The 23,402-nt window shown below is 46.4% G+C and overlaps 1 protein-coding gene across 1 annotated transcript in view; it reads right to left on the minus strand.

Annotated features, from left to right (window-relative positions):
- Positions 1 to 6,414: 6,414 nt before the first annotated feature.
- The window catches only part of CMIP (c-Maf inducing protein), a 118,507-nt gene continuing 101,519 nt past the window's right edge, over positions 6,415 to 23,402 (minus strand). Inside the window, exons 11-21 of the mRNA XM_065733106.1 lie at positions 19,623 to 19,688; positions 18,561 to 18,587; positions 18,031 to 18,079; positions 16,548 to 16,655; positions 14,708 to 14,824; positions 13,260 to 13,400; positions 12,372 to 12,419; positions 11,468 to 11,614; positions 9,888 to 9,993; positions 8,828 to 8,898; positions 6,415 to 6,555 (exon numbers count right to left, since the gene is read on the minus strand). Coding sequence (XP_065589178.1) covers positions 6,502 to 6,555; positions 8,828 to 8,898; positions 9,888 to 9,993; positions 11,468 to 11,614; positions 12,372 to 12,419; positions 13,260 to 13,400; positions 14,708 to 14,824; positions 16,548 to 16,655; positions 18,031 to 18,079; positions 18,561 to 18,587; positions 19,623 to 19,688 — 934 coding nt within the window. The 3' untranslated portion in view covers positions 6,415 to 6,501. The remainder of the gene's footprint in view (positions 6,556 to 8,827; positions 8,899 to 9,887; positions 9,994 to 11,467; positions 11,615 to 12,371; positions 12,420 to 13,259; positions 13,401 to 14,707; positions 14,825 to 16,547; positions 16,656 to 18,030; positions 18,080 to 18,560; positions 18,588 to 19,622; positions 19,689 to 23,402) is intronic.

Raw genomic sequence — 23,402 nt, forward strand, 5'->3', positions numbered from 1 at the left:
ACCGCATCCCTGCCCTATTTAGGAGTCTGCTGCATTACAGCTGCTGCTGTTTGCTGGCAGTGCCATCGCCCTGACACCTTTCCACGCTGCGTGCAGCGCTGTCATATTTACTCTCTGTGAGTGCCATGAATCAGAGTTGAAGAGTGCAGCGTGCCGGAGCGCTCCCACGGCGCGAGCGTGACTCACACAGCGGGGAGATCCCACCAGGGCCCCTCTGGGGCGACCCCACATTGCTCAGCATGCTGGAAAATCCACGGATAAAAACAGGTGCAGTGACACCTTCCTGGGGAGCTCCTGAAGCACCACCACCCGCTCGTGATCAATAATCGAAGTGGCAGGGCTGGGCTCTGAGCGCTGCACAGCCACGTGGCTCCTCCTTGCTGCTGTTCCTCCCTGGGATGGCAGCAGCCAGCACAGGTCGGGAAGGATTTCCCTCTGTTCCTATTTAAAATGAGCCCTCCTCTAATCACAGAGGGGAGTTGGAAGGGACCCTTAGAGGCCATCTGGTCCAACTGCCCTGCAATGAGGGCTCCACAAGGCGCCCAGAGCCCAGTAAGACCCACAGAGATGACAATGACAACATGAAAGTGCTTCTGGAGTCATTCGGTTTGCCAGGGAAACCTGCAGCTAACCATTTCCTACCTGCAATGAATAATGCAGGCATTCCTGCACCGACTGCTGGGGATGGGGCTTCCTAGCCTCAAAACCCACAGCTGAGCTGTGCCAGCTCTGATGGTGGCGGAGCAGCCGCAGCCGTCGCACTGAGGTCGCCGTTTTCCTCGAGGATGATTTCCATGCTATTGTCCTGACTCACACTACGAAGAAAAAGGCACTCACAGGGATATTTCCAGATAAAAATCTCATTAATTTCAACCACAGGCAGCCGTGACTCACTTCCCCTTGGCTATGCTCATCTCTTGTGACCAGAAATCATGCAGTGGAGATTTGGTCCTGTGCAAAATTCCTGATTTTAGAGGATATCGATAATTAGCCTCAAAAATTCAACCTCTTTTTTTGTTCTATGAAGATCTGCTGTCCGTTGATCGCCCTTCCCCCACCACAGCTCTAAAATAAGAGCGAATAATTTCACTGCAGAACCATTGGACATTAATTTTGGAATTCAAGGCGAGGGTTGGCTTAACCTGGATCTGCTCTGAGTGGATCGTGCCCTTTCTCCCACAAAGCAGTCAGTTTTAAGCCAGTGCTGAAGTGATGCAGGGCACCGTGGGCCACAGCGAAGCACCTCCACTGTTCAGCGGCCACTTAAAAAACGAAGAAACACAGATCCTCAGGTGCTTAGTGACCACTTAAAATAGGCTAACAAAGAGCATTTAGGTGGCTTTGGCTTCTGTTTGTTGGATGTGAAGGCACAGCAGGACATTGCCCCGGCCTGCAGCCTCTGCCCAATGTGCCCTGGGGATGGATCGGCCTTTGGGATCCTCCTGGAGCGCTGTGCCCGAGCTCTGGGAGCAGGGGACCTGGTGGGGATGGTGATGCTCGGCCAGGCCATGGCCATGGCTGAGCACGGGGCAGTTCCCTTCGGCCCATGGGTTCACTCTGGTGCCTACTGACTGCTCCTGGCTGAGGGCAGCGGGTTTTGGGGCCATCTCCAGGTGGCAGAAGGCTGCAGCACTGCTGGCATGGGGCAGGACGAGGAGGAGGAGGAGGAAGGCAGCAGGGCCAAGTGCGGGAGCGCGGGGCTGCCTGGTGCTCGCGGGTTTCCTTGGCAGCCGCAGGCTCGGGGCGCTCACCATACCTAAGTGAAGATTTTGTCACCATGGCAACATTGATGTCATCGGCTTTGCAGTGGAGAGCAGCACTAACCTCAAGCACAACTTTTATTTTTTCTTCTCTTCTTTTTTTTTCTTCCCAGCTTGCAGTTTATTTAATTCAGGAGGGACTCAGGGAGCGCTCCCGAATTTTTCTGACCGCTCTCATACGCAGCCCTCATACCTGCACCACGGTGGGTGCTGCTTCAGCTGTCAGTGGGACTTGCACCAAGGTTTGATCTGCTCCATTGCCAACAGCGGACACCCAACGTCCATGCTAAGCAGCAGGGAGATTATCCCCTCAACATATGCTGGTGTAAGAAAGCCATCTTCCAAGTTGTCTTTGCCCTTGCATAGCTCTGGGGATGCTCTGCCAACCCCACCCAACCCATCACTGTCCATCCCACCCAATCTTACTGCTGTCCATCCCATACAGCCCGAGTGGACAAAGCACCCCACGGGGGGGAGGTGGATGGGAAAATAGGATCAGAGAACCACATGAGGTCCCAATAAACAGACCAGTTTTGCAATGTTTCTTCTCTCTTGTAAGTAAATAGCACTGAAGTGGTACTTGCATCCTCCCAGCATTACGATGCTTAAACCCAAATTCAAAGCATTCCACGGATAAATGAACTCATACGGCCCCTGAGGTTCACAATGACCCTTAGAGCAGCACTGAACAACAAAACCTAGCTCTGAGATCTCGGCGCACCCCGTGAATGAGCCAGTAACACCAGTTATCCTTCATGTCTTTGGAACTGGCAAAATGAGGGAATAAAAGTATCCCAAAGCTGAGGCTTTTGTACGTTAAATACGAGACACGCTGCATACCAAGGACACAGGGAACCAAAGCGAGGCCGCTAGCAGGTTCCTGACCCACATTCAAAGCAAACTCTTCTTTGGTGTTTTAGTTTCTTTTTGTCTCCCAATAACTCCATGTAGCAACACACAAGCACTGGGGGGAGAGACTGGTTGAGATTTTAAAGCAGCCCATTTCGCTATGTCAAAAAATTCAACTTCTAAGTGTGTACTGTGATACAAATAAAGGATTATTGCTTTCCACTCGGAACAGGAATTAAGGAGAAGCTGCTTACTGTTCCAACTGTCAGATGTGTGAAGCAAACTAAGTCAGGGACGTGGTTCAGCAGGGGAATGCTGGCAGGAGGAGGACGGTTGGACTGGATGACCTGGGAGGTCTTTTCCAACCTTGGCGATCCTATGACAGTGAATGGTGGTATGAACTGGAAATGAGCTGTAGCTATAGCCCAATATACAGAGCTTTGTTTCCATCTTTGTAAAGATTGAGTCTATTCTTCTAAGGACAAATACATGACAGGTGAAAAGCGTGGAGATCACCTAAACAACAAAACAGGTACTGGATCAGCAGGAAACACATTCAATTCTGCTGGCAAAGAGGGATATCCCAAGATCTATTCTTAATAAAAATGGTTCATCTCAAATATTTACTTCAGATATTCCCCAGTCCATAGGAAAGAGAATGGAAAAAACCTGGAGGTTAACATCCACTTAAAGCAACTGTTTTGAAGCAAGTACTATACTTAGTGGGGAAAAATGATGAAGAATTCAGGCCGGCAGTGTATCTGACTGATGAGTCCCAATGGGTACAGCTGGCCAGCTTCACTGAGCCTGGCAGAGGTCAGCACTGCCCGCAGCGTGAGAACGGTGGATGCTCCACGGCCTCCACTGCACACGGACGTACGGAAGGTTTCACAGAGCTCGGTTCCAGATGAGATGTGTATAGATGTGAGATGTGGGTCACCAGGGGAGTGGCAATCCCAAAGACAAACTGCAGTGCTGTTTGTTTGTCCCCATGGGGGCTCACAGCATCGGGCAGAGCTCAGGTGCTCAGGGTTGGGAGGGCCGGACTCAGCCTGGCATAAGAGAACCACACGAACCAAGCTCTTACCTGGTAAACACACGAGGCAGCTCTCCAAGTCACCAGCTGTTGGGATTCCTGCAATTCCCACCAAGAAATCAGCCACAGATTATCAAGATTTTAGGCTTCTGAGTGCCAAATACCCACCCAGCTAGGAAACTGGAAACAAAGAGTGCTCTGTGAAACGCCTCTCTATCTTTGGCCTTCCAGAACTCCGCACGTAGCTGAGAGCAGTGGGGGAAGCCATAGGAAGGTAGCACAGCTGCAGGTTTTTAATGAGGACATGAGAAAACTGCCCCTGAAACAAAGCAGTGCTGCTGCTTTGTGCTCTTTGGACTTGCATCAAAGCCACCGCAGCAGTTTGGGTTGAAAGTGGAAGCCCCGGGACCCGCAGTCCTCGGGAAGATGCGCTGCAGTAACCGCCCAAATGAAACTGGGCAGTTTTTAATGGCTCCTATGTTCAACAAGCTACAGCTGAAAGGAAGGCAGAAGGGGATCATTATCCACCAGGAACTGCCAGGGTGCCCTACAAGCCCCGGCACTGTACTACAGAGCTCAGGAAAACCTTTCTGAGCACGAGCTGAAACGCAGCATCTCCTATTGTACCACTTCTAATACTCCCATTTTGTAACTGATGGGAGAATCCCTCATCCGATGCACTCATTAGGAATTTCTAACGACGTCGCTCAGTAATTGGTGCTGGCTGGATGCCAAAGGCACCTGGCAGGGAACAGAGATGATCACTTGCAAAGCGAGACAGACACAGGCATCACAGAACCACACAGTGGTTTGGGCAAGCCCATCCAGTTTCCAGCCCCGTGCCTGGGGCTGGCTGTCCCCCACGTCAGGCTGCCCAGGGCCCACCCGGCCCGGCCTTCAGCACCTCCAGGGATGGGGCATCTGTGAGTGAGAGGTGCTGTCCTCCTCTGCGTCCCGCAGCATCCCCGCGGCGCCGAGCTGGAGAGCTCCCTTCAAAGAAAGCACGAAGCACGCAGCTAAAAGACAGTCGCTTACAGTTTATTTTCGCCTGAAATTATTTCACATCTCTTTGTACACAGCTACAGAACAGTAGTAGTAAACCATTGGTCAAAGCGACAGTGCTAAGGAAAACGGCGTCATGTTTCTTCCTTTTTTTCTGTATGTTTTGTTTCTTCTTTCTCCCCGTACTGTATCCGTGTACAGTTTGGGATTTAAGGGGGAAAAAAAGCTGAACCTGGCACAGTGTGTGAGTTAGGACCCAACTTCTGCTTCATTGATTTTAAAACTGAAAAAGGGAAAAAAAAAACCACCATACATTTCGGGTTGGAGTCGTTGTCTACGTAGCAACGAAGTTAAAATCAGAAAAGCTTGGCTTCCATTGAATAAGATTAAATATATATATATTTATATATAAAAAATGACATCGGCTGTATGTGAGACCTCGAGGCGCTGAAGAATAAAACAGAGTTCAACCGAGGAAAAAAAACGAGCTGTGTTTTTTTTTTTTTGTTTTCTCCATGAGCAGCTCTGTCCAACCGGGGCTGAAACAAACCCAAAGAAACCAACGCATAAAAAAAGAAAACCCAACCCCAACCCCAACAGCGCAGTTACAAAAGGAAAGGTTGTAAAAAAAAACCCAAACAAACCCAAAACCCATCATCTCCTGAAGCAACCGGGAGGAAACGTGAGCACGGGGTCAGAGCTGCGTGCATGGGGACGCACAGAGGAGAGCGGCAAACAGTGAACTTAAGGGCTTCTGCACAGCGTGGGGGAGAGCTGTCCCCCCCACCTCGCTCTGAAATATCGGACGCGGACAGAAAGCGGCGCAGCACTGTGAGGGCCCACGGCACAGCCAACGATGGGATCCCCTCACCCGGGTTTAAAGAACGCGGTCCGGAGCGTCGGAAGGAAATCTGACTTTATTAACCCCTGTGCCCCCTCCCGACAGCATCCCCCAGGTGGGAGTCTTCCTTCCTGTTTGATAACAGCGGAGGCATTTGGAAATCAAAGAGACAAGTGATGGATGTGGAGACAGAGGGACTATGGTACAGTCTGCGTTACTGAAAGGCAATGCTTAACGAGGGCGCTTCCTTTAAAAAAAATAACAACAACAAGACAGCAAACTAGTTTATACAGTACTATACGCAAAAAAAGGGTAAAAGAATTAACAATTCATAAATAAAAGACAGGTCCCAGACCTGTTATTTGTGAACCATTTTCTTAAATAGGTGCATTATGTAAATCTTATGTACAACAAAATTACTTTGCATAACAACTGCGAGGACATGGAGCTGGGGGTGACAATCAGATCACTTTTGGTTTTTCTTCTCGAGATATTTGTGAAGTTTGATTTTCTGAAGCAAAATTGGTCAAAGAGGAGTTAGGGCCGGGCGGGCGCCAGCCAAGGAAACCCGGGTAAATAATGACAAATGAATATATATATTTTTTCTCCACACGGCATAAAACACAAAGGCAAATAAAATCCACAAAGGTGTTTTTTTTTTTCCTCTTTATAATCCTCTTTGCTGCTACAAAGTCCTTTTATTTTTCTTTCTTTTTTTTTGTTTAAATTTCTTTTTTTTTTCCTTTTTTTCTTTTTTTTTTTCCTCCTTTTCGATTTAAATAACGTTGATTCTGAAATCACAAAGCTGCAAGGATTCGGCCGGGTCCAGGCCTGCTCTGTCCCGACACACACAACTCCTCCTCCTCGCACCGCGACCTTCCCACCACATCCCAGCGCTCACTGCTCTACAGGAATTAGCCAAAAGAAAAAAAAAAGTTCTTTCTCCGGTTCGTTTTTTAAAAAAATCTTTTCCTTCCCATCAGAAGCAAAAGAGATTCGGAGGCGGGCAGAGTTCACCAGGCTTCGGTGTAGCGAACGTCCACTTCCTTCAGGTTGGGCAGTTTGGCCTGTGCGGGGCAGGAGGAGAAAGTCAGTGAGCGCCGTGCCACGAGGATTCCAGCTCTGTCAGCACAGGGCAGAGCCCGGCCCGCGTTTCTTCCACGAGCAGCAGTGAGGGCAGCGGGCTCAGGCACACAGCCCCCGTGCTACATCACTGCCTGATCCCTCCCTCTCTTTACTACAACGATCTTTGGCGCAGAGTGGCTTATGTCAGAAGAAGGGACCTTGAAGATCACCCGGTTCCAACCGCCTCCATGGGCTGACCGATATCCACCGGCCCCAGGGCCCATCCACAGCCCTGGGCACCTCTGGTGCCCCACCGTCCTGAGCCAAGAATTCCTTCCCAACATCCCACCTAACTCTCCCCTCAGAGCCGATCCCCCTTGTCCCATCACCAGCAGACCGTGGCGTCCCTTCCACACCCGCACTGCACCGGGCTTTGCTGCTGGGTGGCAATCAGCTGCCTGCTCTCCCACGTGCTGGTGCCGCTTCCTTGCTCCCTGTCCACAACAGCACAGCCAAATCTCCAAAGCCAAACAAACACGTTTAATTAGGCTAGGGCATAATTGAGGAGTTGGAAGTTTCTAGGAGTCGTTATTACCTCACTCCTTGATTTATGTGCGCGCATATTTTGATAAGAGCTAGTCGTGGATGCTACAGACACTGCCAGCAAATAATTTTTCAGTTAGGCAATAATGACTTCAGTGGTGGGTGTTTATTTATTGTCTGTCCCAGCCTGCCTGCTACACACGGGGGTGTCTGTGTGAGCACACCGTGTGCGGTGGGGTGGGGAGGAAATGGCAACCCCAGCTCATGCCCCATGGACCGAGGGGAGAAGAAGGGAAGATCTGTATTGAAAATGCCTTCTTTGAAGACCAAGTAGTTCTCAACAGCCCTGTAACCACACGGCCCAGGAAGAAAAGCTACTCCCCTCCCTCCGAGCATACGTAACGCTCCCAGGGTCCACTGACGTGAGGTGGAGGGGGCAAAACGTGGCACGCGCCTTTTCTCCCAGCTTCGTTCAATCCGTGCCATCAGCAGGGCTTTGCACCCTGCCAGTTCTGCTGGCAGTCCTTCTCCTGCACTGCTGCATCCCACAGAACCAGAGGGGCTGAGAAGCAGGCTGGGGCTGGGGCAGCCTTCCCACAGCCCCCCCCTCCTCAGAGCCCTGCGCCAAACGCAGCGTTGACCCCCATTGTCTGCAGAAGCCTGGCGCCCGATACAAGCTCCATTGTGTGAGCCCATCTGCACGCCAGCTGCTAATTCCAAGGATTTCTTTGCATATACAATTGTGACTCGAGTTTTGAAAACTTCATCTTGTAAAATCTGTGCTAACAACTGAGTCTCTGGGGGAGACCGGGCTGCACAGCCAGAACTGAACACACACATTTGCAGTGGATTTGGAAAGCAGAGCCGTTTCAGGACTTGCCACAGGTCTGAGGCTCGACCCAAGGCTGTGCCCTTTTTGAGTAAATCCGGCACAATCTCAGGTTTCAGTGCACAAGACAATATAATTTCGAGTTTCATCCTGAGCACTCAGGTTGCTAAGGTAAGGCTCTGGGGGATGTGATTCGTGCAACACCAGAGTGAAGAAAAAGTCCATGGGAAGTCACGAAAGCCAACACATCTCAGTCAGTCTTTGCCTGAAACAACCTGGGGCCGTTCCCCTCCCACAGCTACGTTCTCATTCTTCACTGAAGCAGTAATTTCACAGTGCAAATGATAACACCAGACTTTTTTTACATGTCAAACCCAGAGGAACCAGGCATTTGTGCAGGAGTTTCTGTTTAAAGCACAGTTCTAGTCCAAGAGGTGTCGACATTAACTTGCACCTTCCCTGATGCCTTTCATTCCCTCTTTGCATTGCTTCTGCTCCCACTAATAGTGCAGGGCGTGGCTTGGGAGGCATGCACCAGATTTCCCTCTTTATGCATCCCCACTGGAAACAACCACTGTGCTTTTCCTTATTAAAATTTATAGCTCTGGCAAAAAAGAACTTGGCTTTTGCTCCCGATCCTACATCATACTCATTGACTCTACATAATACTCACTGACTCTACAGACTGAACACCCCCTGAGTCCATCAAAGCCAGAAACCTCAGGACACAGCTTTCAGTTGTTGTGCCCCCCAAAATAATCCACCCCATCCTCTTCAGACGGCAGCCACACAGCCCATGCCACCAGAACACTGCCCTCTGTGCCAGGCACCACCAACACGCACTTGCCAACACTCCTGGGCAAAGCCACCACTCAAATTAAGCAGACAGAAGTCAGAAATACCTTGAGATCTTCATAGGTATCTGCTGAAAGTTTGGTGCTGTTCATGTTTAAACTACACAGGCTCTTCATGGCTAAAAAGAGAGAATCCATATTTAGGATCGCGCTGCGTTTTCTTAATGCATCAGGTTTACAGTAGGCCAAAGCATAAACAAAACAAGCCTATGTGCAGCAGCCTCAGGAAAAATGCTGAATAGTGTAAAATATAGAAGTACAAATGGATAAGCAGCTGCTTGGGCCATGATCCAGGAAAAAGTCCCTACTTAGGAAGGGCTATTAAGCATATGCTTAAGTCTGCTGACTTCAAAGGAGTTCAAGGAACTTCTCATCATCAGTTTCCTGCGCATTATTCCAGGCAGTACCCGTTCTCAGAGCTCTGCTTGTTGTGCACAGGGGGCACGCTAGTTTGGCAGCCCTTCTCCCCCCACCCTACTTCCATTTTGGGCTCCAACGCTTAGCAGAATAGTTTCCTAAGAGGAGCTGTAACTACTGGCCTGGCTGGCATGTCTGTGTAAGACCAAGCCTATTAAAGGAGCCCTTTAAACCCAGTAGGAGAGGTCTAGAATTCACTGCTGGATGCAGGAAGAGTCTTAGTCTGGCACACCACGCAGCACTTGGTGCAGAGGGGAATCCTGAACATTACTTAGATGGCCCCACTCTGCCTTGCCCTACTTAGCTCTGATATTAAACCACATGAGGACAGCCTGAGCTTTACCTCCTCAAAAAGGAGCAAAACATGCCAGAGAATCGGGAACCTGCTGCACACCGTCACTGAACTCACTAAAAACATGGTCTGTGGCTCCTGCCCAGAGCAGGGAGCATGAAAATGCCTGGGAAGTCCCAGAGCACCAGGTCACGACGTGAGATCGAGACAAATGACATCAATACAGCTGGAGGCAAGAGGGAGAGTACACTCTGGGACTCAAAAAAGAAAACCACAAAGCACCACGGCGGGCTCAGACAGCAGCGCTCCTTCCCCTGCCAGCAGCCAAGAACTGAAGCTGCAGTCTGAGCCACGTGAACTCCCCCACACCCACGTGGCCTCCCTGCACAGCACACTTACAGCTGAGGGCCAGCAGCCCGGCGTCCGTCACAGGCGTCTCACACAGGTTGAGCACCTGCAGCATGGTGAGGTGTTCAGACAGGAGCCGCAGCCCCGCGTCTCCGAACTGCAGGAGCAAGCAAAGCTGTGTTCAGACCAACAGGGCACACTCAGGGTGGAGCTCAGGTTGTTCACCTGAACCTCCAGCAACAGGAGAGAAAGCAAATAGTTCTATTCGTATTCTGCTGATGGGGAGTAGAAAAATTAACTTGTGCACGGTTGTAAATAATTGCTGTGGCTTTGAATACAGGTCTACTTAGTACCCAGTGCTTAACCACAAGACACCATTTAATGAGAGCAGTGCCTTTGAAGTCTGGACTTTGCATGAGAGGGCTCCCACCCAGGCTATACAAGACGGCTATGGCAGTCCCAGCCAGTTCCCAACCACATCACAAAAGGCACAAAAGGCAAGTGGTATTAATTAGCTATTTTGGTCTCAAGAACAATGTCCTATTGATTAGTAATTGTTCTATTGACCCACTTCGTTTCTGCTGTTTCTGAATTGCTGATTAATGGAAACCAGGATATCACAAAATAGAATGGAATCTCAACTCTTTTTTTTTTTAATCATACAAAAAGCAGCTCTTTGTCCAGTGACATCAAACTCAGTTTTCAGATGCAGAAGTTACACTGTTAGGACAAATCCAGAGGAGACAGATACAAGACACTTTGAAACCTTGCCGGGAATCAGATTCTACTTCTTACTGCCCAGACAAAAAAAAAAAGAGGAAATTTCTGAGATTCAAAAATAGTTAGGAAAACAAGGCAAGATTATTTACATGACATTTCAGTGAAAAAAAAAAAAAAAGCCCTGCCTGTTGTGGCTGCGCTGGGAACATTCACATTTTCAGTAAGCACTACAAAGAGGTGCTAACAGAAAATGGGGAAGAAACTCTTGAGGGGAGAATCTCAGAGACCAAAGCCAGCAGGGGATTGCAGCAGAACAAATTTACTTTAAAACCTCTTCCATTAAGCGCTGAATGCTTTACTCAGTGAAGTCACCCTGTTTTTGCTTACAGGATAATTATGTTCTCGTTATCATTTCCTTATATTTAGTCATTATTTGAGTTTATTTTCTTTCTGTGCTTCAAGAAATGTGAGCTGATCAGCACTCAGGGCCATTCACTACCTGCAACACATGGACTGCCTGCTTTGCTTGACCAATTCAGCTGCACAGTGACTTTTTGTGCTGGTTTTTGTGCCTTAAATGGGTGAAAGCATAAGCTCTTCTCAAGCACACAAACAGCAGCAGATGTACTGTAAAGAACACAGTACCAACAACGTCTAACCAGAGCTTCAAATCCAGGACAAAATGCAATCCCTGAATAATTAAAACGAAACTAAACTGTAAAAGAAAAATGACAAAAAAATAGCTTGAGTCTCAGAGATAAGACAGACCATTTTTTGCAGGCCCTGTAAAAGCAGCATAAAGGCAAACTCATCCTAAGCAAACCTCCTCACACGTTCGTCTCACACTGATGTAATTTCAGAATGAATCAGCACGGGTTCCTGCTCTGAGTTTCAGCCTGCAAAGCACTTACCTGGGTTGACCACAGGTTCAGCTGCTTGAGTGAAGGCAGTTTAATGAGGTGCTCAGCACAAGCACTCGTTACATTGGTAAAGGCCAGGCTGAGATTTTCCAAATTTCCAAAAGATCCCGAGCTCAGCAGGCGGGCCAGGTCTGCATCCTGAAAGCAGACATCACATTCATAAGCAAGATTGTCAACTCCTCAGCCTGCAACCATCTGCACTGGTGTCACTGCTCCTGCTAAGCAGCACGGGCTGCACAGTTCCCCCACTTGTTTACAGCAACAGAGAACCACACAGAAGTTTCTGTCTGCTGGCAAGCAGCTGGGCTCTTATGGCAGCTCTGCTCCACACCCCCTGGGAAAAACGCATCCAGACATTAGGACAGAAATCTTCTTGGAGTGTGTATCCTTACACCAGGCATTAGTTTGAGAGCTAATGCCAAAGATGAGCTTCTTAAGCTCAATGCAGATGTCACTGCACATCCCAGACCCACACTGTGCTCTGACGTGCTACCTGGGTTTCAGTGATGCTGCTCTGGGTTTACAATGCCCTGAGCTGCACCAGAGATGAATCTCTCTCAGAAGTCAGTGCATAAATGCAGAACTGCACATTATCAAGTCTGCTTTCCTTTAGTGCAAAATGTGGTCCTCAGATCTATTATTTTAATGGAACTGAACATTCCAAACCCGTGCACCAGTGTAAATGTGACCACCTGCCACCTGTACTGGTCTTGCACTCTGCTGCAAGAGCAGCCATGTGCCCTTGCTTGTGTAAACCCCAGTCATGTTGATAGGACGAGTGGAAGGGCTCCTCTCTTGACTGACCAAAACCACTGTGCCACATGGCAAACATAAATCAAGTGTTTAAATATGGAAAGACAAAGCTCGTTTCTTTTTACTGGCAAGATTAACTTACTGTGGACTTGGATGGCAGTGTCAACCTCGTGGGACCACCTTTTCTTTGCTGTAAGAGAGAAGATATTTTGGTCAAAGAGACTGCCAAACTGCATTACAGACCATTCAGACCAAGTGAAGCAGAGTGAGCTTTTCCCAAGAATGAACCCTGCTCTGATTTTGAAGCTCCCTGCCAGCCCCTCCACTGCATTTTCTGCACTGACAGACTTTTCCTGAGCGTGCCAGATGCCACCCAGGGGACTGCCACTAACCACAGCCAGTGGTCTTCATGCCATGGGTCAGCATCTCCACTTCAGCCTGTGACTGTGATGCTGACAAAATCATCTCCTCGACTTTAAAAAGCATATTCTTTACAGGCTGAAAGCAGGGGGTCGAAGAGGAGAAGAACAAATCAGACAAAAGGAAGAGGAAGACCGTGGGTACGTTCGCGGATGAAGTGTGAATGAGAGCAGATTTATCTTCTGTCTGTAGAGCCCACCTTTAAAATTAGGAAAAATCTGTGATGTGAACTAGACCTCAGTGAAATGTTCTGAATGTTGAAGCATTCAGAAACGCTGGCCAGCATAGAGCCATCTGCTGCTCACACATCAAGGGGTGGCAGAACCTGACAAACGGACTTACTAGATTTTAAGACAGCAGGATTTCACCTCTTTTCTTTCATGCAGATTCCAAGCAGCTTACTGAATATCATTCAGAAACACAGCGTGGGATCAGACACTTCAGCAAATCTCACACAGCATATACATTCACAGCAGGATCCCCTGAATACTGCTCCCATCCTGTTGTTAACCAGGAATTTCACACCCTGCTTGTCTTTCTTTTGTACCTCCATTTCTGGAGAGTACAGACCACAATGTGCTATGGCAATCCTGCATGCAGGGTGACATACCAGCTCCTTTAACTCCCTCTGCCTGTCACACAGCTGTTCATACATTCTCTTCCCCACGTCTGTGCTTTCCAGAGTAGAGATGATCTGGAGCTGGGTGTCATTGTTATCGATGATGTTGTATTCCAGCATCAGACACAAAATCTAGCAGCAGAATGAAAGAACATTGGTCACTGCAGGGCTTGCATTCATTTTTTTTCCAAATATTCTCATCTCCCTGGGCATGCTAGTTTAAATATCTGTTAAGTTTTTGGAGTATGCATTATACAGGCCAGATCTGGAGGATCTTAGCAACGTTTGCTGACTTCCCAACACAAGAAACTATTTTTTTGTTGTTGTATAGAATGACTTCCAGACTCTGAAAGTCACCCTATCCATCCCAGCTTCCATTAGTGCTCATTCCTTCTGACCAAGAGGTGCAATTACTTTGCATCAGTGCTGGAAGATGGCTTCATGCCACAGCCCCCATCAAACAGGTACAATCGATTCAGTACTTCCCAGGTACACTGGCTTGACTGCTGAGTGGCAGATTCAGGATATTATGCATGAGCAGTAGAGCCAAGCAGCCAGCCAAGTGCTGGATTTTCTGTCCTCAAGTGGTGGACCTTCTGTACCCACAGAGTGAATGTGAAGTGCACCCAATCTACAATGGGGAGAGGTCTGAGAGGATGAGTGAACACAGGGAGCTGGCTGCTGCAGACAGACACCCTCCATCATAGGGAACATGCCTGATGCCCCAGAAGCAAGGCAGACCCCTGCAGGTGACTGCAGTGGGACACAGCCTGCACTCTCCATGCTGCCCTTCATTTTTAGCCCCTTATGTCACTGAAGCTATGGAGGGAATAAAAACTTTCCATTTTAATTGCTTTTTTTCTGTTTGTTTTTAAATGAAGGTAAGTAACACTAAACAGCAAAAAAAACTGCAACTTCTTCCACCTAGTTAATCAATTTCTATTTCCCTTTGGCACTTAAACTTCTATGAAGGAATGCAAAAAATAGTATTTGCTACTAATGCAAGAAAAACAACATATCCTAAACACAAAAATACAAGTAAATAGTTTTGATAAATGCATTTTCTTTCAGTGCTCATTCTGCAGGTGGCAGGATAAGCGTTGAGCATTTAAGTCACAGAAAAGTCTCAGCACTCTGAATTCTGATCCCTTGCTCCAGCCTGCGCATTCATTGCTATTTATTTCCCATCACTGCCTCTTCAACTGAACTACAGCAAACAATCCCTCCGTCCAAAAATTCCTGCACCACCTCTCCAGTAATTCACACATATCTGTAGAGCAGCAATATTTCACAACACAACTGCCTGCTGCTGGTGTTTGATGTGACAGACTTGAACTCAGCTCCTCTCATTCCATGGGATCTAATTCTGGGGAAAGCAGTGTGAAACTGAATCTGAATGCTGCTCATCAACCTTATGACCACACATGTTACGGGCTTACCTCTACCATTGTCTGGTTACCCCTCAAGGCCAGCAGCATGCAAGGTCCTAATTTATTTTCAGCCAGTGAAAGCAGAAACTTCTTTGTTTTATAGCAGGATCCCATTAAAATGTGAACCTATTTGGGAAACAAATAGCTAAAATTAGAGGTGTAAGCCTAAGAAACACACGAACATTTAGAAAGGACACAGTTAGTACTCAAACAAACACATGTATTTGTGACAAACCTAAAGAAAAGGATATCTCAGTGCTGCAGATTCTCAGTGCTTTATAGCTGATTGGAAGTCAGTTTTTGAGCAAGGTAATGCCTGGAATGATGGGAGGGAGTGGGTAGCTTTCCTCTGCAAAGCAGCCCAGCTGACAGCTTGATAAAATCTCTGCAGGAAACATGGAACAGCTGTGCAACTGTCCCCATCCCATCCCTAGCAACACAATGACCCCGGCTCCAGGGGAACTACAGGAGAATTTGTTTTCCTAGTTGTTAGCAGCTCAGTTTCTCTGGAAATGCCAGCTGAAAAGCAAGGATTGTATGGGCTACACGTCTAGGTAAAAAATGTGCTGGCAATCTGCAGGCTGAGCAGTAGCCTTGGGTAAGGAGTGGTGGTGGATAAAATCATCTCAAAGTGTACAAAAAAAGCTGGTGAGGAAAGGGAGTCCTCAGTGAAAATGCAGCAAACCTCAGCCCTGTAAGAGCTGTAACATTAAGGGACATCCTGTAAGGGGCAACTTCATTTACTTTTCCTGGGCATATTATCTTGCTGTCCTTTTGCTTTTGTTTGCCTTTTTTTGTTGCCTAAGGAAAGACATGCTGAGAAAACCTCCTGAGTAAGACTTCTTTGAGTCCACAAGCAGACAGAAGTGCTCTGCAGACACTCTCCCAGCACCAGAAAGCACTGGCAGATATTGCACAGTGACACCTATGGCTGAAATGCAAAGCTACTCACACAAATCGAAGCCTCACCTCACAAGAGGATGGCAATGTCCTTTCCCATTCAAAAATTAATTTCAGAAGATTTTTGTTTCTCAGCTGGAAGTTTTATTTCATGGCCCACAGTGTGTAATTTCCAGTGGCTTGGGCACTGAGAGGTGCATCATGCAGACTACATACCAGTACCCCTCTACAAAAAGCTTGTAAATTATGTTCCTTGGTCCACTGCCTCAGTACTACTGAAAATACCACAGTCATTCCATGATGAGGTCAACTCTAAAGAAGATCAAGTGCTATCATGCAATTCTTCTTCCTTATGGCTTCATTCGTTGGCAGCATTACCAAGAAGGCCTTTAGAAGAACACCTTTAAGAAGGTGAGCTTCAAGCTAAAAAAGATTTTATTTCATGCAGTCGTCATCGTTAAGCTTTTTGGGGGCTTTCTTAAGTGATGGAAATACTGATGCTAAGATCAATGTAAGGCCCGTCTCAGAACAGGATGTTTTTCAAATTTTATGGTTAGTCATTAGCAGCTCTTTAAGTATTTATCAGCATCTCTGCAAAGGGCACAGAATACTGCATATTAATGTATGTTAGCATTGTGCTTTCTCATGCACACCACCTCCTGATGCTTATAAATATCATGGACCACAAAGCTCTCAGGAGAAATGGGTTTAGATCTGGAGAGATTTTTTTTTTCAAACATAAGACAGAATCAGTGAAAACAGATGAAACCTTTTTGTGAACACTCTTTGCCCATTGTATTTCATAGGTAACTGATCCATGTGAATTTATGAGGACAGGCATGTTCCAAAATGCTCAGTATGACTTATACTTTTTTTCCTAAATGCAAGTAGAACTTTTTATTGCCAGCTAGACATTACCTACTGAACCCACGTTACTGCAGACACGTACCATACTGGCAAACAGCTCTCCATCATCATCACATGCCACTCCTCCAGGGCTGTAGAGCTGGAACCAGCCATCTTTGCCAGCCCGCACGCTCAGCAAACATGAGTGAACCTGCCAAAAAGCAAAGACATTGGGAAGGTTACAGATCCTGCCAGTAATCACAAGTGTCTCCTACACTGAACCAACAGAGGTAACTCTGCCAGCCTGGGGTCTCCTGGCAGTTTCATGGTTAATACCACAATTCACACATTAGGAAGTCTTCACTCACTGAAACCCTTTTTTTCCACTATAAAGAAGGAAGGAAGCTGTGTCATTGTTAATTGCATGCCCTTTTCCATTCACAGCACAGAAGTCAAACACAAAATGGCTCCAATCTAGAATGGCTCCTTTTACTTGGGAAAAAAAAAAGCAAGAAAAAAGAAACAACCCAGATTTCTGAGCTTCTGCTCTTTTCCCCCTCCTCTCCCAGCACGTGTGTCTATATTTGTGACATGATACAAACACCAAATGCAGTAGCTGATGGCTTGTTCATTCTCATGAAAAGTTACTATTGCTGTTGTAAAAAGACTCGATCACAGTTGGGATGAAGGAAGTCAACACAGAAAATTCAATGGGGATATGTAAGGTGGAAGTTGCACAGAAGAAATGGCACACATACACTGGTGTGTACAATCACTTGTCTAAATTCGGCCCACTAGAGAGACTTCTGTATCTACAGAGGTGTCTGTATCTACAGAGGTGTCACCATGAGGTTTTCTTCCCCTTACTTGGTAAGTAATGACAGTGAGAGATGAAATCCTGATGCCGTTCTAAAACAAAAAGGTCTTTCTTATCCAACACAGGTGACTATTGCCCACAAAAGCTGAAACACTCAACACGTTGAGTCTGGGCCATGATGACAATGCAGGCTCCTCACTCACAGTTCACAGGAGCTTTATTTCCTTTGTGCGGACACCAAAAATTAATGCAGATGAGAGGTCCTCTCTGATTCACCCAAAGCTGCTCACGTTAAACAAGTTACACATGTAGCTGGAAGCAGTCAGCCACCAAGAGGCTACAGCTACACACTCATCCCAGGAACATGCCTCCTACCCTCTTTCTCCTGCTGACTTATGAGAATTATGGCCACTTGCACACAACGTAACTGAAACACAGCTAAGCAGAACCTGTCATTTTTTGAGTTGCATTTTGCTGCCCTTTTTTCATATGGAAGATGAAAAACTGGGAGAGAATCAAGAGACTGGTTGCAGTTTACTGTGCAGCAAGCACCTTAACAGATCAGACAAGGTCACAACATATGTTTATACATAAGACAAGAAACCATTCATAGTAAAACAGTATCTCCTGAGTGGGTATTTCTCCCTAGGAGTCTCAAGCAGAGCAAAACCACACGTTTAGAAAAAAACTACTTAGGAGAAGAACTTCTGAACAAGCACGCTTGCAATCCCTCCAATTAATGCTCTGTGTAAATGGGCAGTAAACTTACTTCTTGTCTTGGGTCTTCTGCAAATCTCTGAATCACATATTTCAGCTCTCTACAAAAGAGGAAAAAAAAAGAAGAAACGTAAAAGGACAAGTACAGGCAGCTGCTGCTTGCAGCGCTCACACAAGTGTCACAGCTCTCTTGGATTATGTTTTACACGATATGTATTCATGTACTTTAGAGAGATAAAAGTCAAACTGCTTCCACAGGAAGGAAATACTAAGTCTGAAAGTGATTACCAAGAAAAGAGTCTATCGAAAATAGTCTAGAAAAGCTTTGAGAGATGCACAGTGACAAACTGGTTTGTAAATTCTATCAGCATCCAATGTCTTCAGTCCTTGGGCTCCTGCTGTCACAGTAAATTATAAAGAAAAGTACATCTTTTTATTGCTAACAGAACATGCTCACAGCCCCACAAGGATAAAAGGAACTTCAGAGATACAATATTGAATAACACATCACTACTGTTATTGACTAGAGCAGGGCTTTTAAATAATGGCTCCCCTTAACAAAACAAACAAGCACCAACTTACTTTGTGAATTTCTCATGTGCAAGTGCCCTGCAATTTAAAACAGAAAGGTATGAGGATTTGGGAAGAGGAAGGGGAAAAAAACAAAGCAAAGCAAAGCAAAACAAAACACAACACACTTCTTCATTTCATTGCGGATAACGAAAGGATTTACTAAGCAACCACAACACAAAAGGCAAAAAGAATAATCTTTCCAAAAGAAGCCCCCTTCATAAACGTAGGGAGGTGGATAAAGAAAAAGTATCACTTGGAATGAACCCTGTGGTTCTTCCTGAGTCCTGCCACTAACATCAGTGGGACCTCAGGGTCAGAAGGAATCAAACAAGACTAAGGAAACAGCTGTATAATTATAAACAGAACTTTGGCTACCTCTAACAACCAGGTGAATTCTTTAACTGCAATGCAATTAAGGTATGGTCACACCTAATTAACATCATACATCAGGAAAGCAATTAATGGTCATTCTGTGAAGTGCCTTGCATCACGGCGCGGCACACAGCACTTCCAGGGCTCAAATTTAACTTAGGTAAATCATGCCTCTGTTGCCGATTTCCAAGCTCTCACTGTAGCCCAGGTAACCTGGCACAGAGGATTAGACCTCTCTGATTCAAGACATTAGGTCATTAGGGGATGTGATAAGCCAGCAAATTGTACAATTATAGGTTGTAATGTTTGTCCGTGGAGGTCTGCATTTTATGAACACTACTGCTCATTAATAGGTTTCCGAGGGAGCCAGGCTGATCCACAGGGCAGCTTCTTCATATAATGCAAAGTATAAATGATACACGCCTCTGTGACACCAGTGAAGTGTCTTCTTCCACTACACCTCACCTTTTCACCAGCTCTCCTTCCTTCCTTGTCTACTGACCTTTTTTTTCAGGATCCTCTTAGAGAAATGAGGATGGGGAAGATGTTTAGTGTCTCTACGTCAGCAAATTCAACCCTATATACTAAACTGACACTTTGGGCACAAATTTCATGCTACTGTCATGTTTTACATGTGTTTCACTATAAAACAACAGGAATGAGAATAACCCAGTAAATGCTAAGCCAGAACAAACTTACTCCTTGGGAAATGGGATAGGTTGAAGCAAGCTGGCCAGGGCTGGTCTCCAGTCATCGTAGTCTGATCTGAAAAAGGAACATTTTTCTTAATAAGATAGCATGTATGGAATATGGTTTGTCAGCAGCTCGTTTGAGGAGTTAAAAGCATCCCACTGCAGGCACTAACAAATGCTCCTGCTTTATTGAGACACTCCAGAGATCTGTGGTGACATTTCCTTTCCCATTTTCAGCACATTCTCCACTGAGGCACAATAAATCTGGTATTTGCAACGACCTCCAGAGAGGTCCTCTTTATGTCAACTTAAAGACATTTGCTGTTTATGAAACCTGTTGACATTTAATCACTAATACTTTCATCTAAGTTGGTGCAGCAATTACCAGGCCATTGCTATTTACAGCTCTGCTCCGCATTTAATTGGAACTTATTTTCTTTTGCTAGAAGGCGTAAGTCCAGTTGTGGAAACAAAGATAATCCCTCATTTTTGACCTAAACACATCAAAACCAATTTTACAGCCTGGTTTATAAAATAATTGTGTGACATACACCTGGCACTATTTTCTTTTTTTTGTATGCTTCTACTCAGGACTTTCCTAAAGGTTGCTGTGTACATTCACAACTCATCAGCCTTCTTCTCCTCCTGCTTCAAAAACACTGTTACTATACTCCTGCACGTACAGCAAAACACAAGAGAAAAATGGGCAGCATCCCTACTACAGGAACCAGAGCATGACGTAAGGGAGAGCAGAGAGGATAGAAGGTGGCACAACATGTCAGTTTAAACAGGACAGAGCTCTTAGCTTAGTTGGGAGGATATCAGAGAAGGAAGCACTGCCAAAATTAAGAGTGAAAGAGGACAGATGGGGATAACCACAGCAGAGGGCTCAGGCCAAAGGACCCCAGAAGGGATGTCTCTGGTGTGTTAGCACCATAGCTGCCAGCTGACGCACTGTGTGTTATTCTCTGCTTTCAATATACAGGATTGCCCTTCTAGGAGGAGCTGTCCCTAAGGGGATGCTTGCCTGACAAAGGGCAAACAGAACATCCTGTTTCACAGCACACACTGGCCAGCGTGGAGCGACCTGGCAGCATGTCATCTCACAGGGTGAAATACTTTGGAATGGCTGGAGAAGGTAGTTCAGAAGATCCTACGGTCTCCTCTCTCTGCTGCTACCCTCTGGATTTCAGTTTCAGAAGCCAGCTTATTGGCTGCAGCTTGCTGCAAAGTTGGCACAGAACTATGATGTTTCTTTAGGAAGGAACGAAGCGTAATGTTCTCAAATGGACGGTACAACTGATAGCATTAGAAACAGACAACATATGCACAGGAACTGTTCCAAAATGATGCATTTTTTGCAAAGAGAAGGTTCTAGAAGGATGCAATTCCAGAATTCTCATCCACTTTTTGAACCACGTGAAACAGTGATTTCCATAAACAAAGACAGGTTAATAGACGTGCTGTGTGACAGCTCACCAAGGCACGTTCATGGGCATAAATTTATGCACCTGAGCATTGTATTCTTATGAAGCAACATAGAAATTTTACTTAAAAAAAGTCAGTCAGAGAAGCAATTATCACATGCCCAAGAGTGGTTATGACTGTGTGTTACAAAAATACATAATATCTCATACAAGTAACCAGTTCACAAAAGCAATGAGGATCTGACTTATTACATCAAAAAGGAGATGAATGCTGTACAAAAATGCTGTGGAATGAATTAGCTCTTCCTCCTTACTACTCTGCAGAAGTTCTAACTTCGATGCAAGCACTTTTATTTCCCATGCCATTTGCAAATGATTGCCTTTTGGTAGGGATCTGCAGCAAACAGCTCTGTCCTTTTCACAGGTGCTTTCTCAGGCAATCCTAGCATGTCGCTGCCCATGCTCCTCCTGAAACTCCTCTGTCAACAGGCCAAGAACCACAACATTGTGCTGAGCTGAAGGGACGTCCCTCTCCCAACCTGCACTGGTTAAATGAACAGAAAAGAGTCCAGGGACAAGGCTGGAGCTTTGAGGCAGTCAGACCAGCAGATGAGGAGACACGGGCCAGGCACAATTCTCAGTGCTGGTTCTCCTCAAAACACTAAACAAATAACATCTGAGAGTCTTGGCTATGTCCCCTGATAAATAAAACTTGTTTATTTTCCTCTCGTTATCTTTAGCATTGGAAGGGCCAAAGCATATTGCATGTCAAGCTACAGTAATCCAAAAAAAGAAACTTTATGCCCACGCCAGTTGCTTTAAAAGCCATTTGAGCCTAATTTTCTCCTTCATCCAGAGTTTTGTCCTCTGGTTTAAACTTGGAGTAACTCACTACACTAACCTACAGTGAGCTCTGCTCTCCCAATCACATGGTTCTTTCCAGAGGCAAAACCCCCCATTACCTGCTTAAATCAAGGAATCAGCATGCTTGGAAAAGACCACTAAGATCATCTGGTCCAACCACCAGTGGATGCTAAACAAACACTGAAGATGACCGGTTTTGTTTGGTGCCTCCAAGCAGCAGGACACAAGGCAGGACGTCATGACACGGGACCATTTTTCCACTTTGCTGGTGTAAAGTGAGTGTCATAAAACACCTACTGAGAAGCTGAGCCAGCACCTCCAAGATGAGCTCTCTAGGCCTGGACTTCAGCACTGGTGTTCGTTTCCTCAAAGAACTGACAAATCCAACGAACCTATTGTATTATTATCACTATGACTGGGATATTCCTCTCAGAATAGCACCTGTAGGGCAGAATTTTGAGCACTGTCAAAAGGCTGTGTGAGCAAATCCAAAGGTGCTCAAAGGTGTTTCACATCACGTGAAATAAAGCATCCACAAACCTCTCCTGAGGTGCACTTGGAGACTTAGCTCCTGCGACATCTCAGTTTAAGTGCTGCACCACTAAAATTCCTCCCTGAGCAACGTGAAGAAGTGTGATTAGTAATAATGGGGACCAATCCTGACTGCTCTTCAAAGGAAATTGCAAGGAGCAGAAAAAAAAGCTGCTCTGTAATAGACCAATGCTGAGTGAAACGCTGCTGACAGAACTGGAAAGCATCACCCTGATGAGCGCTGGGAGTTACGTGCTGCATCCATCTGCAGAGCAAAGCCTGGGAGAACCAACCACGGCGTATCTTCCTAGGAGAAGAAAGGAAGAAAACTGTCTCTTGTGAAAAATGCAGAACTTGGTCACATGAGTGGGACCTGAACAAAAAAATCTACACAACCTGTAATCCCTTCAATCTCTGCTAGGAAACATGAAACAAACACAGCACAAGAATAAAACTAAACTACTTATTAAAAGCCTACGGTGTTTCTCCTCCTCCCACCTATTCCCTTTTCAAAAACACTTTCTCTCTGTCTGTGCTCATCTCATCTGACTTCTCCTTTCATTTCAGACGGCTGCCTCTTTTTGTCTTCTTTTCAGGCCCATTCAGAGCTCCAGCACGAGGCAGAGGTGTTGGAGCAGCGAGGGGAAGGCCGTGGGTTTGCCCCAGCTGAGGAGCCCGTCCCAAAGGCAGCGCAGGACGGGATGGGGCACAGAGATATGGGGAGGGCACGGAGAACAAAGTTTACAGCTCCCCAGTGGGTGCCATGCTGCATGCTGACAGCCCAAACCCCACAGCCGTCCTACAAACAGCCGTCTGAAGGGACGAGCTGCAGCCTTGGCCAACTTGTCACGGCCTAATCCCCCTCCGCAGTGAGTTCGCCTTTGGGCCACCGCTGCCGTCGGCCTGTCGACATCATGCATTTTCTTTGCCAGGGATCACCTTTCACCAAAATGAAAACCTGCCCG

This window comes from Cyrtonyx montezumae, unplaced genomic scaffold (genome assembly GCF_038088225.1).
Source record: "Cyrtonyx montezumae isolate F1298 unplaced genomic scaffold, pur_monq_1.0 scaffold_17, whole genome shotgun sequence".
NCBI classification, from domain to species: Eukaryota; Metazoa; Chordata; class Aves; order Galliformes; family Odontophoridae; genus Cyrtonyx; species Cyrtonyx montezumae.